We start from the raw sequence: 25,526 nt of genomic DNA, 5'->3' as shown, positions 1-25,526 counted from the left end.
CCTTTTATTTACATGAATGGGATAAATCTGTAGAGACTGTGATTTTAACTTCTTCACGCAGTAGCTCTAGGAGGCTTTTCTGTGCAGCCCGGAGCACGCGCGGTGTACCCGGTTCCTGCAGCGGCACCGCTGAGCGGTGGTGTGTTCACGGCACGCACCCCCTGCCACGCGTCCCGTAACTGAGGCAGTTCAATCAACTGTGGCTCATATTTCTGTACAAGGTCCTCTTTTAGAAAAAATATTTATCCAGTAGTCACTTCATGTCCAAGGGCCATGCTCAGTGCTGGGTCTACAGGGCAGGCAAGAATTCTGTCTCCCAAATTGAAAGTCCAGTGCCTGCAAGTTTCTGAATGAGCCTGTTAGAGACAACACTGTCGTCAAGACGTTTGTGTCTGGGGGGCACGTTTCTGAACAGGGTGCACCCATCAGCATCCTGGTGCAGCGACAGGTGCACCCAGAGGGCTAGACTGAGGAGTTGGCCGGGGGACTGTGAGTGGAGGTCAGGGCAGAGCTAAGGGGTGGGCCTTGGGGTGAGAGCCCAGCGGAGGGCACCCAGGGGACCTGGGACACCCGAGCCGCAGCCCCAGGGGTGGGAGATGGATGTGGAGGCGCAGGCACACACCCTCTCCCCTCCTCACCGGCCCTGCTGAGCCCCCCTGAGCCTTCGGGCCTGAGGAGCCCGGCAGGGGCGGTTGGTGAGGTCAGCCTCCAGGGCCGAAAGCAGGGCAGAGAAGGAAAGCGCGAAATGCACGGACAGATTCTCAGAACTCAGTTGCTCCATCAAAGGACACGCACACTTTAAATGTGCACATTTTTGTAGCCCCTGCCAAATGGCTCTTAGGAAAAGCGGGTACCAATTTACACTTCCCACTATGTTCTCAAGGGTGTTCTTGTTTGGGTAAAGGGCTTTTTTCAGTGTTTGTCAACTCAAAGTTGACTTTTCTTAGTACTTGCTGTTGTGTTTCCCTGATTTTATTGGAGCCCAGGATCTCTCATGATGCTTTTGGGTGCAGTTTCCTGAATACCCAACAAAACAGGCTTCAACAGTGAGAAAGCTGCCTCTTCTTGCAACATGACCTGTCTGAAGGCGACAGCTGGCAGGGGAGGGGTGCTTCATTGCGTGGCCTTGTCGTGTTCTGAGCTTCTCAGAAATGCTCTTGACCTTTCTTTCCCACATGATCCCGAGATGGCCTGGCAGCTCCAAGCACCGTGGCTTCAAGTTACAACGCAGGAGGTGCCAGGCAGGACGAGCAAATCCCTTCCTGTGTTATTTTCTAAGATGGGAAAACATTTCCAGAAGCCTCCAGCACAGATTTGTTTACATCTGCCGGGGTTGTGTCACACGTCCCGCCTCGAGCCCAAACAAGTTGCTGGCCAGGGCGGTGGAGTGACCTCAGCTGACTTGGTCGAGTCAGAATCGGACCCTGCAGAATCTGTGTGGTTAAAGAAAAACTGTAAAGCGACCACGTATGTGTATCATTTGATACTGCAGCTGCCCAGCAGGGCTTTCTACAAGGCCCCCTCCGCACTTGTGAGTGTAAATTTGAATGCAAATGCCTTGATCTGCCTGTGGGGTGTTCTCTAAAAAGCCTAGCCTCCCAGGGACTTATGCATAATCGAGATACAGCCAAATCTGAACTCGGCCTTTACAATGGAGAGACTGTAAGAAACTAAAGCCTCAGTTAATCCCTGAATCTCATTTAGCTGGTGATTTCAGCCGCTCTCATACGTCCCCTAACAAAAGTAAAGTAGAAAGCAAGATAACCAAAGCAATGAATTACAAGGCCAGGGATGGCCATTACGTGCTTACTCTCTCCATCTCTAGTTCTTCTTTAACAGAACGGCAGCAGCGAGGTGCACTCAGCACACGGCAGGGGTCCTTTTGAACTGGTGATAATATCAAGTTGGTTCGTGCCAAGTAACCTCTGGTGCAGCCTTGAAACTTGCTATTCCTTGAACTTATCTTTAAAAATGCGGAGGAGGTGCCCTGAGAACCAGCCTGGCATTATTCACGCCACTTGCTGCTGGGGACGAAGTGGCAGTCAGGCTCCCAGGGGTGGCTGGCGGGCGCAGGCTGCCCAGACGAGTCCCGGCTCGTGGAGGATTTGGAGAGGGTCCCACTTCAGAAGAGAATGTATGACGTGGCCTGAGCCGGAGATAAACACTCCCCACTGTTCGTCTTATTTTATTATTACTCCACCCGGCCAGGATTTCAGTCTGACTTCACTGTGAGGTTTATGGTTTTTCAAGAGGTGTTTTTCTTTTACCAGGTTTCTACTGTTTCAAATAAATTAGAACTTGGCAAATCTCTGAGGTTTCCTAGCCTTGCCTTTTCTTGGAAACTGCAGTTTTCGGAGTCTTTCTGGCTAAGCACAGCAGTGCCACCTCCTCCAAGGCAGCTAGCCCTGCTCCTCCATCAGAGAGAGGACGGCCTGCTGGACACACCCCCCTCCCCATCTGCACGTCCCCCCTCTCCTGGACGGGGAGAATCTGTTTTCTTCTGCAGCGCTAGTGGGATTTGTTATTTCCAATCAACAGTTCCCTCTACTGGCCTGCTTTGGAGAACTACACTTTGTGTACCCGGTGTCAGAAAAATCAGGTCTTGAGACAACCCTAATTCTGTAACATTTTCCCATTTTTAGAGCAGCTTGGGTTGATTGTCTGTTTCCTTAGATTTTTAGCGCGTAATTGGTACCCAGTTACATGTTGAATGAATCAGTAATTAATAATTGTGATGGCTGTGCCATCTTAGATAATGCGGGTTATGGCTTGATAATTAGCAACCTTTTTGATAAGTGAACTTTTTTCAGGGGAGAAATAAGAATCCTTCAGTCTTTTTACTTACTATGTAATTATTGAGGTTGCAGTCAGTTGGAAGTTTTGGACTTACGAACAAGGGTCGTGAGGGTTGTGGTGGCTGTGGGGATCCACGGGCACACAGAAATGTGGACCGTGCGGCATCACGGTCCAGGTGCCTAGTCCAGGCGTGGAGGGCAGATCTGCGTTGGAAGGGGTGGCTCGTCAGGTAGCTGGGTAGAAAGTCAAGGAAGGAGAATGGGACTAGGTTGTGCAGAGGCCACCAGATGATCCCAGAAAGCTTGCCGCTTGGGCAAATTAAAAAGAGAGTTGTGTGATTACAGAGTAGACCAGAAGGGCATTGGTGCAGGAGCTGAGGGTGGAAAGCAGATGTTGGGGAGGAAAAATAACCTTCCTTCTACCCTTCTGGTTCCCAACTGAGACCCCTGTAGTAACAGACTAACGAGAAAACCAGACGTTTATAAACACCTGTACCTCATGTAAACATGGGGGACATGTGGGAAAAACAGTAACTCAAGGAGGTGGCTTAGAACTCTGGCTTAAATGTCATCTTCCATAAAGAACAATGAATTTGTGGAGAAATGACAGGATAAACAAAAGCAGTTTGAAGAGTTTTCATCACAAAGAACAACAACCATTATTTCTTTGGGTAGCTATATGAGATGATGGATGTTTAAACTTACTGTGGTACTATTTCAAAATACACGTAACTCAAATCATTATGTTGTACACCTTAATCTTACACAATGCTCTGTGTTAATTATACCTCGATAAAACTGGGGTAGAATAAAAAGAAAAAGGATGTTTGTCTTGCTTTTAAGCAAATGGGGAGGGAGCTTTTCTTGCATCTGCTTTTTTCAGTTGCCTTCAGCTCAAAATAATTTTTATGTCAAAGTGGCATGTTTTGGAGTGGCATATTCTGCTACCCTTCAAAGAGCAAGGCCAGATAAAAAGGAGATAGCTGGTAAAGAGTTGAGACTTACATAAAATGTGGTAACCATGAAGGATTTTAGGTAGTAGCTGTGTTGGTCAGAAGAGTTTCTTGCGGATAGCTTGAAGAATGAATGGAAGGGCAGAAGTGGGACCAGGGAGGACATTTAGGAGAGGGGTGGACCCCAGTAAGGATGTGGTGGCCCAGCTCTGGGGTGGAAGTGGGGATGAAGAATCATGGACAGGTATGGAAAATATTTACCAAGTGGTCTTGGCAGAATTCACTGATACTTGGATGGGGAGGAGATGAGGGAAGGCTGAAGAGAAAGCCCAGATTTCTGGCTTGGGTACCCTGGTGACTGGTGGGTGTTCATCACTGAATAAAGAATGTGGGCAGGAGGAATGGGTTTGGAAGGACCATGCTTTGGATTTGATGTGTTGAGTTTGAGTTGACGGTGGGTTGCCCAAGATGAAATAGCCAGTAGACTGATACTTAGATAAGAAAGTCAGGAAGAGAGACTGAGCTGGAGATAAGTGATCTGGAAATTTTAGGGCGATTCCCAGATCTGTGAGAGTAGATGGGGTCACCACGGGAGAGTGGATGGGATGAGATGGCGTAGTCACACATCTGAGGAACAGCGGCATTTCTGGAAGGAGAGAACAGGGGACCTCACAAAGAAAACTGAAGAGTGGCCAGAGAGATCGGAAGAAACTCAGAAGGACGGACTAGCCAGATATCTGCAGAGAGTATTTCCAAAAGGGTGGGACAGACAAGTGGGAAATGCTATGGAGATGTCTAGTAAGATGAGAGCTGACTAGTAGCCATTGAATTTTGCCACGAGGCAGTCACTGGGTCAGATGGAAGACGGTTTCAGGAGACTGTGTGTGGGGCGGGGGTGTAAGTAGCAAGAGTGAGAGTGGATGAGTCTGGAAGTTAGACTGAAAAGGAGTCAATTGACTGATGGCCGGTGGCTGGAACGCAAAGACAGGTCCACGGGGATTCTTGTTGGTCATGCAATGGACTGAATGTTTACGTTCCCCCACCCCTTCGAATCAGATGTTGACTCCCAAACCCCAAGTGATGATATGAGGAGGTGGGGCTTTGGGGAGGTAAATAGGTCACGAGGGTGGAGCCCTCATGAATAGAATTAGTGCTCTTGTAAAAGAGCCTCCAGAGGGTTCCATCACCCTCCACCTTGTGAGGACGCAGTGAGAAGACAGCTGTCTATGAACCAGGAAGTTGATGCTCACCAGACACTGAATCTGCTGACACCTTGACCTTGAACTCCCCAACCTCCAGAACTGTGAGAAATAAATGTTTGTTGTTCAAGCCACCCAGTCAGTGGCAGTAGTTTACAGCAGCCCAAGTGGACTGACAGTCATGTTTATTTTAAGATGGGTGGCCCTTGAGCACAGCTACCAGCCTCTTGCTGCACAGTAGCTCCCAAACTCTAGTTTAAAATGTTTCTAGTTGATGTATCTGTGGCTGGGCTGGGGACCAGCTGACCGAGATGGCCTCCGCTCACGTGTCTGGGGTGAGCGGGGCCCTCCAGCCGTGGCAGCTCTGCTCTGTGTGTCCTCACCCTCTTCTTGGGACCAGCGTGCCAGCCCGGGCACGTTCTTAGGCAGATAGCTGAGGCACCAGTGTCGGAAGGAGTCCCGCCGAGTGAGTGTGTGTCAACCTTCTGCCTGCAGACGTCCCATTGGCCAGCGTTCTTCTTGCAGGACTTTGAGGTCGCATGGCAAAGGGCAAGGGGAAGAATTTAGACCACGAATATAATGTGATGGGAGAGGTTGAAAAGAAAGAGGAAGTAGTTTGTAGCACAAATACATTCCTCAGAAGTCACGGGGAATGGCTTTAAAGCCCCGGAGGGTGAGCAGAGATGAGCGTCTTTAAATAGGAGAGGAGTCACCTTCCTTTTCACTAGCATGGGTGTGGGTGACTGTGGGGGGTGATGGGGGAAAGTTGAGGGGGTTCCCTTCTTGCGGTTTCAGTTCTGTCTGTGAAGAGGGAGTTGCGTCATCTCCTGGGAGAGGGATTTGCTGTGAGCTGGGTGACTTAAGGGTGGGAAAGTTTGAAATTTCCCACGTGGGGTTTGGAGGAGAGTGACTCAGTGGAAATCAAGGGTGGACCTGAGGCTTCTAAGAATGCATAGACATTAACCTTTTTTCTTGAAAACCATGACAATTAACCAAAGGGTGCTTTCCTTGGCTTTGGTAACATAGGTAGATGGATAGGTAGTCAAGCGTGGCTAGCATGGGTTTCTACCCGCGTCGGCTCTTAGAGAAAATGCCACTGACCATCCAAAGCGAAGCCAGAACCCTGGGGCTATGGTGGTACCAGGAGTCATCGTTTTCTCTGTCTGTTACTTGGCTCAGTCAGGCAGTCACCGAGGCCTGTCTGTTTATGAGTGCTTTGTGTCAGCATCTCCTCCCATCCACCTGGCCTTCCCAGGGTCCATCCTGGCGTCCAGCCGCCATCGTCTGTGCCCACCACAGCCTCCTGGTGAGCTTCCTGCACCACTGGTGAGGTTTGTGGATGGCGTGGAGAGGCTCCACCCCCGGCAGCCAGCTGAGAATTATTGTCCCTCTGCTTCACTCTTGTCGAGTGACCCTGAGCCTCCTTTCGTGAAATACACTTTCAGTTTTAGAACAGTTCAGACTTACAAACTGCAAAGACTGTGCACAGAATCCCTGTGTTCCCCACGCCGGGCTTCCCCTGTGGTTAGGGTCTTATATTTGGAGGATACATTTGACAAAACAAACCAACCCACACTGATGCATTTTTAATATTAACTCAGGTCCGTTTTTGATTTGGGCCTCCTCGGTTTTTTCCCAATGTCTCTCTTCTGTTCCACCATCCCAGCTAGGATCCCACGTGATGTTGAGTTGTCATGTCCCCTTAGCTCCTCTTGGCTGTGACAGTTTCTCAGACTTTTGGGGAAAACTTGTCAGGTAGTCTGTGGGGTGTCTACCTCAATTTGTGTGTGTCTCATTTTTTTGATAATTAGACTGGAGTTACAGGTTTTTCAAAGGAGGACCACAGAGGAAAGGACCACTCTTCTGACATCATATGAAGGATTTTGTTAAAATAAAAAGAATATCCAATGACACCTGTTACAGATGGTAAGGCAGACTTGATTCAGAATCGTTTCCATCGGTATAAGGACCATCGCAATGGGACTTGGCAGTGGATGAGAGAGACTGGGCTCAACTCTGAATACAGCAAGGGCCAGTGGGGATTTATAGCCAACGGGCAGGGTAGGGGTCTGTGGATGGAAAATTACTAAGAGGAAACATCAGGGAGATTCTGGCCGAAGCGACCTAACAGGATTCTTGCTGAAGACAGGCCAGGGTGATCAGATATCATCTGGGGGATGGTGGAGGGTGAGGAACTGATCAGATACCACGGGTGGAGTGTTCCGGTTAAACTGACTTATGAGCTGGGTTCTTGCTAAAATGAGATTTTACCAGGAAGTGCATAGATGGGCCTGGGAGGAATTCAGGAGCCCAGCTAAAGTTTGATCGAGCAGAGAATCATTACCAACACATGCTGTGGGCCTGCCTTATCCCTGTGGGCCTGGACCACCGGGCTGAGGTCGTGCTGGCCAGGCTTCTCTGCTGTAAGATGACTCCCGTCTCCCTCCTTCCTCCGGTCCGCTCTTTGGAGGGGGGGGGGGTCTCTGTGCACAGCCCAGAGTTAAGGAGCAAGTTGCTGTGTTTCATCTCCTTGGGAGTAGAGCACACACCTAAATTCCTTGAAATTTTTCTGCCGGGAGATTTGTCCATCAGGCACTTTTTATACAACCCCTATCTCCTGTCATTTCCACAGTGGTGAGGTTGATATTATCCCCCATTTTCCAGATGAGTCAGTAGAGACTCAGTGCAGTTGACTTACCTTCTTAGGGTCATCCAGATTTTAAGTGGTGGGTTGGGAACTTGAACTTGGGAGTTCTCAGGGCCAACTCTCTGAAGTACTGAGTTCTCCATTTACACTGCCATGGAATTACCACACGGAAGCTAGTTCATCAAGAGTTAACTGATTCCCTGGGTCACTTGTGCCCTTCTCTTAGGCAGGTTACGGCTCATGGGGTTGGGGTGGGTGTTTGGGGGCTCAGTATGGTCAGCCCACTCTTTAAGTCCACTCTGAGGACTTCAGGAGCCAAATCCTATTCCATAAGGTCAAAATTGGACTAGAGTCAAGCTAGATTTCAGAATGCGGCACGTTTGGGTTCTGTTACACGAGGAAGGCTATGTTCTCTCTAGGATCTGTCATCCAGCTAGCTAGCTGTCTCACTAAAGAAAAGGAAGGCTCATTTTGGTTAATTGTCACGGTTTTTAAGAAGAAAGGTTAATACCTATTCATTCTTAGCAGCGTTGGGTCCACTCTTCATTTCTGTTGAACGAGGTCGTCTGCAGAATAAGCGGTATTATTCTGTCATCCTGGGAAAGACAGTGGTGCCGAGGATGCTTCCGTGGGTCACTGACAGCTCAAGCCGGCGGTCAGAGTAGTCAGGATGGGTGGGCTGCATGCTGGTTTTTCTGACCTCAACGTAAGATGCGGGACTGATCTGTATAATGGGCTGTTAGCTTTGTGGATTGTCAACTTTCGTCTCCCACCTCTTCGCAGTGTTTAGGACATGTCAGTGCAGAGGAAATCCTGCTGAAAATTGCGAAGGACACGCTCCTTCACGATTGTAAAGAAACGGCTCTAAAAGAATTGCGATGCGTTGCACCATGACCCTGGCTTGATCTAAGTGACAGATGCCACAAAGTGTTTAGCTGGATGATGAGCCCAAAATGAAAGCCCCACCCCCACCCAGCCCACAACACACACACGGATTAGAGCAGATAAGCGGCTCTGGGGCCCCACAGCTAACATCCGGCTACGGGGGGAGGGGGGGCTGTAGATGACAGCAGAAGGCAAAGTGATGTGAATGAGTCAAAATGCATCAGCTGCTGCTCAAACCTGTGGGTCATGGGGCCAGAGGGTCACACCCATTTGTGTCTGGCTTGTTAACCCCGCAACACAATCACATGAGTCAGTGCTTCTCTCAGAAAGTGAGAAAGCTACATGTTTGTGTAGCTTTGAATTTTTGCGGTGAGTTTAGGAGATGGGCTGAGGTCTGTGATGAGCAGATGACACTGCTTCTGGAAGAGTCCACATGCTAATTTTTATCACTTATTTGTAACTTGGAAGTTGATGAGAAAGATGCAGTTTTGCTGGGTGGTGTCTGGGTGCCATGCAAGGAGGGAATTTGGGTCCCTGCCTGATGGTCGTCTCGCCAGAGTGTGATGAGAGGACAGCCCTCACCCTGGGAGGACTTAAGGTGGGGCATGCATGGCACCGGCAGGAAGGGGATCGAAGGCCCAGGAGGCATCGCTGCAGCAGGGAGGGGATTCTCCGAGACACTGGATGCTGTGCTGAGGGCCTCGGCTCCCTCGGCCAGTCTGCAGAGCAAGGTGGCCGAGCCTTGGGAGGCCCCTCGTGTCTCGGGGCTCCCCGCCCTCTGGAGGAGGCCTCACCTCCTCTGCCACGTCTCACATCGCACCCAGCACCCTTCCCGAGACCAGCTGGGAAAGGAGCCTTAGGGACCCTGGCTTCCCTGTGGGGCAGAGGCCTCCCTGCGGGGAGCAGGGAGTGCAATGAACTGTCCACCAGCTCCGCACCAGCACCCCCGACTGTGGGTGTTTCCAAGGCACGTGCACAGGGTAGGGGTTGGGGGGCGGAGTTTGGAGCTGTATCCTCAGCATATGAGGATGGAGACTGGGCAGCCAGGCCCTCCAGCCGGGCTCAGGAGAGAACTTCTGCAGGTTGCTAAGACCCTAAAGGGTGTGTTAGCCACCACGAGAGGGGTCAGGATGGAGAAGGCAGCCAGGAGGCAGGCTGGAGGGTGCAGGGGCCAGGGTACAGGGAAGCAGGGGAGCTCCCTCTCCCCTCCTGGTCCCGAAACAGTGAGATCTGAGCCTCCAGCTCCATGGTTTCAACAGCAGTGATTCCACGCCCACAGGGGACACTCAGCAATGTCTGGAGGTGCTTTTGGTTGTCAGACCCGGGAGGGAGGGAGGGAGGGCACAGTAGCTGCCGGCATCTGGTGGATGGCGCCCAGAGGTGCTGCTGTCTGTCCTGCGGTGCCCAGGACAGCCCTACGACAAGGAACAGTGCGGCTCTGGGTGTCAGCAATGCCGGGGGCAGAACCCTCCTCTGAGGGACTGAAGGGTCTAAGGGGAGGGTGGCGTGTCATTTCACATGAGGACTTGAGCAGTGTGGCCAGTGGGCCTCGGGCAGCGTGGATAATTGACCCAGGAGCCTCTTCCCGTGGCCCAGGGCCTTCTGTGGGAGGAGCTCTCTGCTCCATTTCGGTTTTGCATGGGCGAGGCTGGAGAATCTGGGAACACTGCTCTCACATGTGTTCTCCTTAGTCACTGCTGTCTAAGAGCACATGGGCTTTTTGAAAAGCCTCTGGGGATGAGCAGAAAGTCAGGCCCTTTTGGAAGTGCAAGGTGATGAAGGGGAGGAATCCGTATTCTCAAATGACTGTTCTTAACTGCTTGGGTTTATGGCTGAGGGTCTGGGTAGTCACGCTGCCTGTGTTCCCTGCCTCTGTGTGTGTGTGTGTGTATGTGTGTGTGTGTGTGTGAGAGAGAGAGAGAGAGAGGTAAGTAGCAGGGTGGCAGCATGCACTGGCATACCGTGTTGCTATTATGATGAGATGATGTCTTTTCTCCTCCCTGAATCTCTGAAGCCCCAGAGTTTCGGGGAATGACTCCGGGTTTCATTTCCCGTTTTGCACCTGCTTGCATTGGCATCTCCAGGGAGCTGACAGCATCCAGGACCACACCCCTGACCAGGCAGTGTCTGCATGGGGCTAGCTCTGCATTATCACATGCCATCCCTGTAGCATCCTTGCCCACCACGTTCCCTCTGTAACAGGTTGACAGGACAGCTGGGTTTCCAAGTGGGTTGGCAGAGGGAACAAAAAAGAACCGGAGGCAGCCACACCATGGCCGGGGTGGGCCTGTGTTTCCTGCACTCATGAGAATTACTTCTTGCAGCCTGAGAAGCAAACACATTCGCCCCGCCCCCAGACAGGTTGGCCCCGGTTTGGCCATGCAACATTTCTCTCTCTCTCAGCAGGAAGGCCTCTCTGGAAGGCGCGCTGTTTGTGGAGTGTGGTTAATGCACGTGTGCAATTCTCTTCGCAGGACACGTCACCATCACCAACTACTTGTTGAACTATTTCCCCGGCCTTGACCTTGAAAGGAGGAATGATTTTGGGTTCACGGCCCTGATGAAAGCCGCCATGCAGGGCCGAACAGAGTGCATCCGAGCCCTGATGCTAGCAGGTATGCCCCCACCTGTCCCGCATGGCCCTGCGGTCCCGGGAAGTGCCGGGTTTGCTCCTTTAAGGAATGAATGTGTGTCGAAGGGAGGCATCACCCCCTAGAACCAGCCTAGTGTATGGCTGTCATCATTCGCGCTGAAACAAACAAAAGCGAAAGCACCTGTTTCCAGGGTGGGTGGGAGGTCGCAGCACTGGTCACCCCACAGGACAGCCCTCCTTGTCCCCTGTGGGCTTCTTCCTCATCCTCCTGCCCGTATTTGTTCTTCTTCAGAACTGTGTGGTCTGGTCTTGGCTCTGAGTGGAAGACGGTCCTGTTGAAGGTGGGCAAAGTAGAACAAGTCAAAGATGTGCGTCAGAGTGTTACGCCTGCCCCTTCCGGAGGGACCAGGAGTCCTGTGACTGGTGCTAGCCATTAACTCTCCAGGCTGCTCTTTGAAGCTTTGAGAAGGTCTAGGACACTGAATAAAGCCTTTTTTCTACAAAAAAGAAACAGGGGACACGGAGGGGCTTTTGTACCTGGGAGGGTCCTGCTAGGTTTCAGTCCCCCTTTTTCTTTGATACCCATCAGTCCTGAGGGAACAGGGGTTGGGGAACAACAAAAGGATTACAGTTTTGGGTAGAGAAGTTAATCATAAGCCGGGATGGCAGGGGGACTCGTGGAATAGGGGTCTCAGTCTCAATGCGTGGCCGTTTCCTTCTGCACTGCGTCACCGAGTGGAACATTCTGGGGCTGCAGCCCCCCTTTGCCCTTTGCGGCCTCCTTATCTTGGAGGAAGCCCTTCCTTCTCTGAGCCTCCCTGTCCTTATCTGTGAAATGGGGGCAGTGACTTCTTCCCACCGCCCTGAGGATGAACCACGACACCACTTTGTAAACTCTCTGGGGCTTGACAGAGTGAATGGATTATGAAGCTGAATTGCCCGCGACTGTTCTCTAGTTTTTCTCTTTCACTCTGAAGTGGAATCAGTGATCATCTTTCCAGCACAACCTTCTTGAGTTATTCTGAGAATTAAACGCGGAAGCGTACGTGAAGGGCTGGGCGCTGCGGGAGCATCTAACCCCTCAGTCTCACTCAGTGGGAGATGCTGATGTCACAGTATTTAATTTCATTACCTTAATTTATTTTGGTTTTGTTCTTGGCGCTGGGTGCAGGCATTCTATGTGCTCCCAGAGGGGTGGCATTCCCCCATCTCAGTATCTTGAGGACAGAATTAAAATTCTTCCAGGCATCAGTCTAGACCAACAGTTCTGTTTAGGCAACTTGCTGCTGCTGCTTTTTTTTAAATAAAATTTATTTTATTAAAAATAGAATCTTCTATTTAAAACAAAATCTATTTTGGAATAACTTCAGGTATATGGAAAAATGACAGAACCGTAGAGAGAGCACGCACTCAGCCCTCACTCAGCGCCCTGTGTTAACATCTTACCCAGAGGCCGAAGCTACACACGACTAGTCAGTAAACCCCAGGCTTTATTCAGATTTCATCAGTTCTTCCATTAGTGCCCCCTTTCTGTTCCAGCATCACAGCCTGGCTCCCACATTTAGTTGTCCCATGTCCCCAGTCTTTTCCGGTCCCCGAAAGTTTCTCAGTCTTTACTCTTTGTTCATGACGGGGTTTTGACACCCGCCAGTGAGTCGTGTCCCCTAGTCTGAGGCCATCTGTCCTTTCACTTTTGATTAGATCAGGATATAGGATTCACAGCCTGCGTTGGGTTGTTTTTCTCTCCTGCTTTAACTGGAGGGCGTCAGGGGATGCTGTAAGAAAAACAAATTCAGTAAGCGAAGATGGAGGCTTCGAAGAGGAAAACCTTCTTGGGAATAAAAAAAGATCTTCATTAAAATTAGTCCTATTGATTGTGCTGTTGACTCAGTGATGGTGTCATTTTCTTTAAAGCGGGTGCCAGTTTCCGGGGAGTTGAGGCCCCGCGGGTCCTGAATCAGCAGCATCAGTGAGGGGCGGTGCCTCCCGACTAGGGGATTCTGCCGCTTTTATGTCTGAGAGGCGCTTCCCCTGCTTTTGCTGCTTCTGGATCTCATTATAATTGAGTGTAGATCTTTAGCAATTTACTTTTACAACCAAAACTTACGATGTCAATCCAGGCGTTTTCCCCCGAGAACCTGAATTACGAACCCTTCTGTTTCTAGGCCAGTGGCCTTCCAGTCACTCTGGAAGCGCGCAGGGTTTGCTGTCATTCTTTTCCCTGGTCTGGTGGGGGTTTCAGGCCTTTACAGGATCACAGAACCACCTTTCAGATCTCACAAGAGGTGGTCTCACTGCTTAGGGGCAGCGTCCAGTGCTAACGGGTTTTCTCCCCACTCAGTTATTTGGGTAACAAATTTGGCATTAGGTTTTCTATGCCCTCCCTCCTCTGTGTCCTCCTCTGTGAGCACAACCCCAGCAAAGCCTAGAAGTACCCACACGAGTGCAGACCCTGGGCGGCCATCCCTGAGCTGCACGTGGTCAGAGCAGAAGGACACATACAACCAACTTGGAAATCAGGACCCCTGGTCTCAAACTCCAGCTCCTCCACTCAGCCTCTCTGTACCCCGGGCCAGTCCCCTCCTGCTTGGGCTGCGCCCCTCTTCTCTGAAATGCGGTGAATGTCAGTAGCTCGCGCAGGAGGTCAGGCCGGGGGCTGAATGGGTTCACGGGTGTGTGGCCCTCGGACGCGTGCCTGGTGTGGAGGGAGCGCTCAGTCAGTGTTGTTCTCATTATTGTTACGGGGGGATTTCGGTGTTCAATGATTATTATGTGAACGAAAACCTATGGTATGTTTTTCCCTTTGAAAAATATCCTGTGATGAGATGTTTCTCAAGGGGGATAGCAAACGTGTAAGGTGAGGTTTCTTAATCCTGGCACTGCTGGCGTCTGGGGGCAGATAATTCTTCCGGGGGCTCGTAGGGTGTTTAGCAGAACCCCTGAACTCTGCCCGCTAGGTGACGTAGCACCCCCCAGTTTTGACCACCAAAAATATCTCCACACGATGTAGAGCGTCCCCTGGTGGGAAAGTCGCCTCCTGCTGAAAACCGCGGATGTAACTAATGGAGACGGGAAACAATGGAAGAAGTGCAAAGCGAACCCGTCCCTCTCACACGCAGCCCTCCTTCCAGCTTGTTCCGTATTCCTTCTCAGAACAGAAATCTGACACCTCTCTCAGGCGGCTTTTGAGCTGCCCACTCAGGCTGTCCTTGTCCAGCTCGTAGAATATTTTCATTTTCTACTATTGCCTTAGCTTATACTTTTTCCCAGGAAAGTGCATTACATTCTCCTTTCTCAGTAGATGTGTAGATGTTTTAAAAGAAAAAAACAACATGTGAGTGAATGTCTTCCCTGGGCGTGGTACATAGCAATAAGGACACCTGACATATTTAAACAATTTAATAAAAACATTAAACAATGTTTTGAAGTCTTATTTCCATTTGAATATATCAATATTAAGAAAAACTAAAGCCTGTAAAGATCCCCAAATCTGGGCATTTCTTTTGGAAATTTCTTTTACGTCCACTTGAGAAAGGTACTATGAGAGCAAGTCACAGAGTGTCATCCCGTGGTCATTCTAAATCAAAAGGCACAGCATGATAACATATTAATGCTTAGGGTAAAATCTGTATCACCGTCTCCTCTCTTTTTTTTTTTTCAAGTGCAGTATTCTTCTGTACCTGAGTGTATTTCTGCACCTGGGTTGGATTTCCGAGTCGCGATTTCATTATGGTCAGCAAGAACCATTTCCTTTTAGGGACGATGAGTTGTTGAGTTGGATGCCCTCCTAAAATCTATAGATTTTCCAATAGCTCGTAATCTATATGTGCTTATCAGCTCTTCTCTAACCTTGTCAGGCAGGACAGAACAATGTTAGAATTACCAGAGCTTAGGCTTTGAATAAAACTAAAACCAGGTTCTGAAAGGTTGACTTACTGGCTCTTTGGTTTTTGGCTTCACAAGGGATAATGTCGACTCTGCTGGTAAAAGTCACAAGGGTGCGGGGTTGCAGCGGGAGAGCTGCAGAGGCTTGTTAATTCAGTGGAATATTAACATCCCAAAGTCTATTTAAAATAAAGTGGCTCTGAGAAGCTGTGTGGATGAGATTTCCTCTGAAGGGAAGCAGAACTCAGAGAAGGTTGGGAGATTTCACACTGGCTCAAGAGAGCTGGCTTCCCAACCTGAAGTGTGGTGTGCGTGCTGCCACATTTGGGAAGCAAACGAGCAAACAGAGACCCTGAATCTCCCCGTGATTTCGGGGAACAAAGCAGACAGAAAAGAAGGTGTAAGCGGCTTGTGTAATGAACAGAGCAGAGGCACCCCCACTGCTGACTGTGTGGTCATCCTTGTCCAAGGCAAGCCCTGACTGTGTGTTTCTGGAAAGCCCCAAGGATATGGTATCACTCCAGAGGTTTCTTTCTGTTTATAAAAGAAAACATGAATTTCCTGTGACCTGAGAATTCGCCATGTTGGAATAGTTTTAAGTTATTAGGCAGAGAAAGGGCTCAGAGGCAGGCATTCCATCCTACTGAGGGCACTGTCTTAGCCTGGGCCCCATGAAGGCAAACTCTGAGACCAGACTAGGGGCAAGGAGTCGTTCTGGAAAGCAATGCTGGGAAGCCGGCGAGGGATGAGGAAGCAAGACCAGGAATTCTGGAAAACTAACTACAGTGAGCTCAGTAGCCCGTTACCCTGCGGGCAAGTGGGAGTCAGCCTGGCTGAGACCCTGGGAAAGACTGGAATGCCTGGGGGTGGTGTGGGTGGGGCTAGAAGTAGTAGATATACCCCACATGCCCAAAATACAGGCCAGAGGTGGCACAGGAGGCCTGCAAGGACCAGTCGACCACAGGGGTCCTGTGTGACCGGGAAGGCCTCTTGGCGGGAAAGGGAGGGACCAGAGCTGGGCTTGGAAGGGCAGGTAAGCCGGGTGGGGTGAGGGCTTGCAGAGAAATAGGAAAGGAAGTGATGCATCCGGGGCTCTGCCTGCCTCCAGCTGGTCCTGCGTGGACCCGGCCTTGACTCTTGGGGGGAGCACCCTATGAATGAGTGATAGAATTTAGAATGCTTTCTGCTTCCAGTAACAGAAACCTTGACTTGGCAGTGGCTTAAAGAATATAATCACCTGTCTATTTGTCTCAGCTCGCTAGGAGTCTTGAGGCTGGCAGTCACCGTGAAGACCTGACCCCAGATTCCATGAGGACACCACAGACCCAGGTTTCTTCCTCTTGTCTACCCAGCTTCCCACATGCCCCTCTCTGACTCCCCACCTTCCAGCTTGTTGACTGGTCACCTCATGATCGCCAACATCGGTCCCTTTGATCAGGATGCAGCAGCCTTCTCTTTGGGGCTCGCTGACCAGCTGTAAGGGAGGCTGGGAAAGCAGGGAACAAGATGGCAAGTCATGCAGATTAGATGAATAATCCTTACTGGGGTGGAGATGTGTGTGGTTCCCCGGGGACATTTTTGACTGTCACAGCTGGTCACGTGCTACTGGCATCTAGTGTGCAGAGACCAGGGGTGCCACTGGAAGTCCCCCAGTGCACAGGACAGCCCCCACAGCAAATGGTGATCTGGCCCTAAATGTCCGCAGTGCCGAGACTGTGGAACTCAGGATTAGACCTGTCAGGGTGCATTGCCTAGAACTGCACCCTGCGTGAAACAGAGGATTCTGTGCAGACGGCTCACAGCGCTGAGCATGGCAGCAAGTGGACTCACTGGCAGGAGCCCAGCTCTTGTCTGTGTGGCTGGAGCCCTGGGTGAAACAACAGAGGGAGGGGGGGTGAGGATGCCAGCCATCTCATGGGCAGAAGACGTGTACGCTGGCCTTTTAGAGATGCTCCATGTTCTCTGAAAGGTATGTGTATGAAGTGCTAACCATTGGCGCTTGTCTTTCATGATTTAATGACTGTGTCCAGGCCTTTCATATTACCCTTAACGGTAATTTCTTAAGGAAGTGAACCCCTTATTTATATCCTGACTCAGATTCTCGGGCCGCATTACAGTCAGAACAGCCTTTGTTCCTTAGAGTCTCTGTATTTTCCGAGGTTGTTTTGGAAAGGAAGAGGCACGCTAAACTTTTGACAGCTGTTCCTTTAGTTTTCCATTAGCATTTGAAAAATGTCTCTTTCAAGCCATGTTCATTAAGATTTTAATTTTGCAGTTTGTTCCTTTTTAAGTGACATGCAATTAATTAAGGTTTAATGTGTCATCTATTTTTTGCAATGACATTTTTACTGCCCCCTTTCCCTTTTAGTCAGTTTATAAATTGTCCTCTAGCTAATGAGTTCCATCCTGATTTCCAGTTCCAAATAATTACTATTCTCCTAAGATGGCTGTTCTTTAATGTGTCACAGAATTAAGAGCATTACCAGGTGAACTCAGGTGAGCTGTGGGTCTGCCTGGGCCATGGGGCCACTGGGGGCTGCGGGGCAGGGAAGCCTGAGCCCCCCCACTCCCCTCCCCTGGTTCAGCACGTTCTCACCAGTCATCACACCCAGGGCTGAGCGGGATGTAAATGCAGAAGCCTCTGCCGGGCTTGGCCCTCTGGAATTTGCAGACTAGCTAATTGCCCTGCTTCCCCACGTTGCTTTGCCAGTGGAAGTATGACCAGTGGGACTTGAAATCCTGAATGATTTTTAACTGTAGATGGGGCTGAGATTGGACCAGGATGAACTGAACAGCGGTTCCTTATTAATTTCTATTTTACTGCCACGCTGAAACGTACGGACATTTCGTCAGGCTGGGCTGAAGTTTTCCTTTGCAATGTTAGGAGAGGGTAGGGGGTGGTGCGGGGGAGATTTATGAAGGAAACGACTCTTGTAAGGGAGACTGTGAGGATGTAGGAGTCAGTTTTCCAAAAGTCAGAACCAATGGGAGGCACATACTAAGAGAGTTATCTGAGGGAACTGGCTCACGTGATTTGGGGGGTGGGTAAGCCTGGAATCTGTAGGACCAGCCAGTGGGCTGGAAACGTGGGCAGCAGCGGATGCTGCTGTCTTGAGGCTGAATTCTTTCTTCTCCAGGAAAGCTCAGCTTTGGCTCCTAAGGCCCTCAGCTGGTTGGATACAGCTCATGTTTTTGGTGATAATCTCCTCGTTGTGGGGAGTGATGGAAATGTTAGCTAGCTTGATTGTGGTGGTGGTTTCATGGGTGTGTATATCTATGAAAATTCATCAAATTGTCCATCTGAAATATGTAGTTTACAGGAACCATACCACAATAAAATGTTTAAAAAAAAAAGTCAACTGCTTATGGATGCTAAGTGTATCTACAAAATACCTTCACTGTCGGCCAGATTAGAGTTTGGTTAAATCCCCGAGTACTAGACCCTGGCCATGTTGACACAGAAAACTGTCATAGAGGAAGAGGCCCCCTGCAGGGAGGTGGGAAGTGTGTGGGTGCTGAGGGCCAGGAGACCCAAGGTGAGGACTTCACTCTTACCAGCTTTGGGGCCTCAAGCCATCCCTTCCTCCACTGTGACTACCATCTATTCTGTAATAAACTTTTATTAAATGCACGCCTCTACCAGCCAGAATGATATGTGTTAAGGAAGCAAAGATGACTAAGATGTGCCTCTGTCCTGGAGAAGCCCATAGTCTGGTAAAGATGACAGACTCATGACCAACTAACCACCAGCACGAAAAGTGAAGGACCACACATTTCTTGCAAAATAAGAACCATAGCTGTCCTTACAACACATCTCGGAGGAAAACGGGAGATGATAAATAAGTGAGACACCAAGTGCTTTGCCAGTGACAGTTACTGTTAGTATTTTTAGAACATTTTAGTAGCATCAGCCAAGTGCTACAAAGTACCTTTGTGGTCTGGCCATCACTCCATTGCTGAAAAGCCAAGAAATCTTATCTCTATTAAAAAAAAAAATCCCACGGTTTAGGTGCTGAGTTTAGGTGGTTATATTTAGGAAAGATAAACCATTAAGTGGAGCTCTTATAGGTAGGTTGTGTTATAACAGTAAACACATGTGAGGTGACTGTCAGATGTGGGTTCATCCTGGTGGCACAGTTCCAGGGTGGAGGAGGTTGCTAGGTTTTGGAAGTTTTGCCTTTGATCCATTTCATTGACTTTCGTTTTCTGCCTGTGGAAGGAAAATATCTTCATTGCATCCATCCATTCCTGTCTCTGCTCTGTGGTTTTCAGGGGCAGACGTCCAGGCCAGGGACTCCCGCCGCGGGATGACATCCCAGGAGTGGGCGGCTTTCACAGGACGGTTCGAAGCCGTCCGTGTCTTCCAGAGGCTGCTGGAGCGACCCTGCGCGGAGCAGTTTGGGGAAAAGTACAAACCAGAGCTGCCACTGCCCCTCGAGGCGGGTCCGAAGCCTCCGGGCTCCAAAAACTGCTTGCAGAGGCTCACCGAATTTGTGCGGTCTGCGCTGACCTCCCGCTCGCGCCAAGGCCTGGAGGATGGAGGGGTTATGGACCACATGGTCAGGATGACCACGAGCCTCTACAACCCCGCCGTGGCCATTGTTTGCCAGACCGTGTGCCCCGAGGACCCCCCCTGTGTGGGAAAAAGGCGGCTGGCGGTTCAGGAAATCCTGGCGGCGCGGGGGGACCCGGACACGCAAGCTCAGGAAAGGGACAAGGCTGATGGCACCGAGCAACCATTCCGGACCTCCCCGGCGGCGGGGGTCTCCAGAGAGGAGACCCCCAGAGCCAGCCTCCCGTCTCCCCAGCTGCCAGCTGCCCCGCGGAGGGCCAGCCTCCTGCCCCTGCAGCTGCTTCGGCGGAGCAGCGTGCGGCCGGGCGTGGTCATCCCCAAAGTGCGCATCAGCAAGGCGCCCGCGCCCACCTTCCAGCCCGAGAGGGCGGCGAGGGGCAGCACCAAGGACAGCGCCCACCTGCAACTCCCCAAGTGGCGGTACAAGGAGGCCAAGGAGGAGAAAAGGAAGGCGGAAGAAGCGGAGAAGCAGCGGCTGGCGGCGGCGCAGAAGGAGAAGCGGACACCGTCCTGGAGGAGAAGGACGTGAGCGGGGCAGCCGCCCGGAAGGTGCGTCCGGCGCGGGGAGGCAGGACGCCCACCCCGCCGCGGAGGTGCTGCTGCCCGGAGCCCCAGAGGCGGCGGCGGGGAGGCCGTGCGGCTCCGTCCCGGGAAGGATGCGCCTCCGGGCGCCCCCCGCCCCGGGCTTGCCTTTCACTCGCCGCGCACCCCTGCGCCCACAGGCTCCTTCAGGGGCCCAGAAACCGGTTCCTGTCTGTTGGGCCGCACCAAGAATGAACTGGGCATAAACACAAATCAGTCTGCGTAAAATCAGTTCGGCTAGCATCAGTACACCTAGTGGGCATTTTGCCTGAAAGTCTACCTTTAGAACCTTAATTAAGAAAATTTTAGGAGCAGTTTATCAAAAGAACATTTTCTGCGTAATTTTGTATTTTTAATCACAACCAGATTTACAGCATTTTACCAGTGTATTTAAGATGGTTTTTAACACATTTGCCTGAAGACCTTTTGTTTAAAATACCGTTTCTAGCAATAATTAGTTGTAATATCTCTGATTTTGCACAAAATTTGTGACACTCTCCCCCCTTTTTGCTGTTTGTTTTGGTCTCTGCCTTTTCATCTCATTGTGGGTGCCCATGAGCACTGCATGTTCTGAATTTGATTAAGTGATGCTGAATGTTTATTTCTGCCTGATGGAGGCAGTTTACTTTTACAGAAAAATGATCAAGTAAGGTAGAAGAATCAGATTTCCTTGGATCTTAGTTTTTAAGCTCTCTTGTCCATATAGTGGTAATAATGAAGAAAAGCCAATCATCAAAGTATGAAACAGTGCAAAGAGAAGCACATATTTATTGCTAGAATTAAGTTCATTTTAAGCAGGGGACTTTTGATAAACTGGATACAAAGTCTTGAACACATTCAAGAATAGACAAAGAGAAAAAAACTTGTTTAATAAAATGGGGGTAAATTTAATGAATTATTAGGAATAATAAAATTAAGTCATATATACATGTAGGTAAATTGAATTCAGATATCTCAAAATGTAAAAAAGATGCAAGAAGAATAAGAAACCCGGAGTTCTGCAAACTACTGAACTAGGGGGTGGGGGTAAATTCTTAGGGGGTGGGGGCTTAGAATTGAATATTAAGCAAACATGTTTCAGGCAGATTCTCCTGGAGTGAGCTTGGTTGTTTCCTCCTCGAGACTCAGTTCCAAAGGAACCCCTGGTGTGGAAGTGCTTTTACTTCCCTTTGATGACTGCCTTTGATGTTCATTTCACCCTCACGCAGGCTTTGCAGAATTCCCAAGGTGTGGGACTTTCGCAGCGCACATGTGTGATTTGCCCTGGGCCCTGTGCTCTCCGAGGGAGTTTTCTGTCCCTACCTTTTATCTCCAAAGCACTGAGAAATTCTAATGAATCTCTGCCCATCTGGGCTGTAGAGTATCTGTCATATATGCACTACCAACAGCACTTTATTTAAATATTATCCTCCTTGGAAGCCATAGACTTAAAATATTATAGACTGATTTGGAAGCTGTTTATTATAACCCTGGATTCGCAGGGAAAATCGTGCTCCCTGGCCACGTGGTGACGAGTGCCAGCCCGTCTTGTGATGTGGGTGGGTGGCGCCAGCCTCCCCTCCTCTCCTCCCACCCACAGGTGTTGAGTGTCTCACACTCATCTCTCCAAAAACCTCAATAAACTGGCTGGCAGGCTGCACCCAGCCTGTTGGGAGACAGGTTGTGATGATAACACAGCTTTTAAAGCCAGATTTTAGTGAGTTCCTCCCTCATCCCAGAAAGACACAAGAAGAGTGGCACAAAGGGCAGGACCCACTCTGAGCATCACTGGTATCAGTCAGTTGGCTGTGAATTACCCACTTGCCTATGAGTAGGGGTTGGCCAAGAACTCTTGGGTGAGATGAGAGCTGGTCCCTGAGATGGAGAGAAACACCCCTTGTCTCCCTGGCAGTTCAGTCCTTTGAGATATTTTTTGTGTTGATACACCCTCATTGCTTTGAATGGCTGGCTGTATTTTTCTCATTAAGGGGTCACTCCCTGTCCCCTCTCCTCCAGTGCCGGTGACAGACAGGGGCACTGATGGGTGGTGACCTCCTTCTCTCCACGTGTCCCCTCAGCTCTGTCACCACATATGGTCCCTACTGTCCCTTCTGTCTCCTTTCCTCCTCACTTGCTTGCTCTTTCATTTCATTTCATTTCTTTTCTTTTCTTTTCTTTTTTTCTTTTCTTTTCCCTTTCCTTTCCTTTCCTTTCCTTTCCTTTCCTTTCCTTTCCTTTCCTTTCCTTTCCTTTCCTTTCCTTTCCTTTCCTTTCCTTTCCTTTTTTTCTGCCTATTTTCTGCTCCAGATTTGGCTAAATGCCTTGATCATCCCTGGCTCCACTACTCTGAGGTTTGAAAAGGGCAGAAAAGGAAGGCAATCAAGGGAGATCAACAGTGTCCATGTTGGATTGTCCCGTTATGTCCTCCAAACCCCCAAGGGTGGACGGACGGCAGATTTCTCCAGCTGCTTCTGTGTAGAATTTTGGCACAGTCCCCCTACCTCGCCCCACCCCCATTTTTTTTCTTTTAGGGAGGGAGGCTCAGTTTGCTCTCCTGACCAATGACATCACGGCTCCGCTGTACAGAGCGGGGGGCTCTGGTGTCTGCTTGCTCTCCTGACGTTTATTAACTGTAAATAGTGAATTTCAAGTTGACAGGTACCTTCTCAGGGATTTATATATAAACAGAGTTAGGGGGGAGAGTCGATGTCTATTTTAATATTTTTTAGCATTTGAGTGAGTTATGATTAAACTGGACAGAAGAACTATTTCTAAGACAGTGTCAGTGCTGCTCTTTGCCAGGGTGATACCTGGGAACTACCCCTCACATTGAGATTTGACTATTGGAAGCCCAGGACTCCGGCAGCTGAAATGGCTTTGGAGTGGATGTGAAGTCACTCCTGAACCTCTCAGTTACCTCTTGTGGATATGAACCCTTGTATTTAAAAACAAAAATTTGCCTCTCTGTAAGTAGAGGTGACTGTGACACGCAGGTAGACTCTTCATCGCTTTTGCCTCGAGAACTGGTTGCTCCCTGTCTGAGCCTGTGGAGCATCTTATGCGGTGACAGTGCTTTCTGCTTGCTTCTGTGAATCTCATGTTCCCCAGTCAGCCCAGCACCGAGCTCCTTGCTGGGAGGGATGAGGGAAAAACTGGGAGAAAGTCACTCTGGAAGGACCTCAGTGTTCAGAGGCCATAAACTTTCCAGGTCTTTGGCTCCACTGGAGAAACGCAACCCATACGATTATGGATGTTCATGACTTCTTCTGAAGTGCCTGCCCACAGGCTCCTGGCAGCACCAGATACCTCAGAAGTACAATCAGAAATTGCAGTCCTTCGTCATCTCAACTTCGGGCACTCCTGAGACTCGCTCCTGCTGCAGAGAAGGAGGGAGAGAGTTCACGATGTCCGTGGGCAAATGGGACTCATGGATGCGGAGTGCCATCCGGGCTGCCCCTGCCCACCTCCTTCTGCAGTGTCAGTGGGCGACCAGGTCTCTGGGAGTCCCCTGTCAGAGCAGAGTTGAGGCCGTTTTCTGTGAAACTGAATCCCGTGAGGTGGGGCCAGACACCAGTCCTGAAGTGGATGCAAAGCCAGCTGTCTCCAGGGAAGAACCATGGGTACCGAGTTATCATGAAGAAAAGGTGAATAAATGAGCCAAGACTCAGCAGTAGGTATGATTTGTCTCGTGCAGCCTCCGGCAGGAGCACTGTCCCCACCCTCATCTGCACACACTACATCAAGACCGGCTTCTCATAATTTCCCCAGTTTGCTCTGTGAGACGAGGTCCAGCCCTGACGTCTGTCGGGTGTTCCTACCCGCAGGTTCCCCTGAAGACTCACGCTCGCTCATTTCCCATCCTAATGCCGGACTGTTGTTCCCGGCACTGCTGGGATTTATCAGGGACTGTTGCAAGCTCCTAGTCACCATCAGTCTTTTCTAGGATGAAGCGCTGGCACTTTTTCTTTCTTACAGTATTTGCGGAAATCCTAACATGCCGTCCAAGCATTTGCTCGAGAGCCTTTTTGTCCTGTTGTGAGTAACTGGGCTCTGCCCGGGGCTGTGGGTGCCCTGCACACAGGACCCCTTAGAGCCCTGGTCCGTGTGTCTGGTTTTTGTTTCCTCAACAGCAGGTTCCTGCTGGGCCCCTTTGAGCCAGGCAGCTGCCCGCTGGACCACGGTCTTCTGGGGAGGAAAAGGCAGAAGAACCCTCACCACCGACACTTATAAAACCACAAAGTCCTGCTCACGACCACAGCTGACCTCGGGTACCTCCTTGTGGCAGCGGGGGTGCTGTTGCCATAAAGAACTTCCAACAAAACAGCTCTTCCTGAAACGCTGACAGCCATCCTCTCAGCGTTGTGTCTCTCAATGATTGAAAACTTGTTTCCAGCGTCTCTGTACCTCTTGAGTCAGCTCCTCATTTCTGTGTCCTTGAATTCACATGTTTCTTCATTAACATTTAAAATGAGCAACTAAAAAATTCCTCTGGAGGTTTTTTGAAAGAAATGGGGGGCGGAGCAAAAAAAAAAAAAAAAAGCCCACCACTGCCTGGTTTGATTGAGCTAGTTTTCAAGGGACTCGATTGAATGTCAGTGCCGCGTGCACGAGCTCCTCCCCCGAGCCAGGGGGAGATCAGGCTGACACCCTGCAGCGCTCTGACAGCCCTCGGCGGCGAGCGGATGTGTGTGATGTGATGTGAGTGTGCACGGACACACACGTGCCCACACACACACACACAAACTGGAAGTCCAGGTTTTGTGCTCACAAAAGTGACTGCTGCTGTGTCTCCCAGGTGATGTCAGGTGTGACCTGCTTGGATGGCGTGTACTGAAGGATGGACCAGCCCAAGACCCACTGGGAGCCCTCCGTCCAGTGTGACGTGTAACACAGCCAGTGTGTCCCAACCCAGGTCTTCTTGTTGCAAGGTGTTGTTGGCCCAGGCGGCTCCTGTGGGACCACCATTTCCATCCAGCTGGGCCACCTCTGTGCTGCTGATGGCACATCCTTGGGGTGGAGTGGCCGAGTCCGGGGTGGACTCTCGGCTCGGGGAGCCCCACCAGGCATTCAGCCCCTGGCCACAGGGTGAGAGCTGAATCTCTCGTAGTTTGGTGCCAGGCTAAGCACAGAATCAGCATTTTACCCTGAAGAGGCACCGGGATGTCCCCCAAGTCTGCCAAAGTATCAGATACTGTAATTCATCAAAGTGAACACAACCTGGTTTTTGAGAGAAATTGGTTCATCATCATGTGACACCTTTATATTGGTTTTGAAGAAAATGTAGGAGTGAAACCAAATGCAGCCAGGACCCGCAGGCACAGCGCGGCCTGTGTTGGTGTGATGCTTTATGAAATTTTGGGAGGTCGCATTGAAGCACTTTAACACCAGTTTTTGAGCAGAAGTTCTAGAAGCTGGAACTGCATGAACTGGTTTCA

At 50.2% G+C, this 25,526-nt stretch overlaps 1 protein-coding gene across 1 annotated transcript in view; it reads left to right on the top strand.

The window, feature by feature from the left end:
• ANKRD33B (ankyrin repeat domain 33B) overlaps nt 1-21,110 on the top strand; it is a 72,494-nt gene extending 51,384 nt beyond the window's left edge. The window contains exons 3-4 of the mRNA XM_015251329.2: nt 10,954-11,094; nt 19,230-21,110. Of these exons, the coding sequence (XP_015106815.2) occupies nt 10,954-11,094; nt 19,230-20,059 (971 nt within the window). The 3' untranslated portion in view covers nt 20,060-21,110. The remainder of the gene's footprint in view (nt 1-10,953; nt 11,095-19,229) is intronic.
• Nucleotides 21,111-25,526: the final 4,416 nt, after the last annotated feature.

Source organism: Vicugna pacos, chromosome 3, assembly GCF_048564905.1.
Source record: "Vicugna pacos chromosome 3, VicPac4, whole genome shotgun sequence".
NCBI classification, from domain to species: Eukaryota; Metazoa; Chordata; class Mammalia; order Artiodactyla; family Camelidae; genus Vicugna; species Vicugna pacos.
This window is presented reverse-complemented; position numbering and strand designations above follow the sequence as displayed.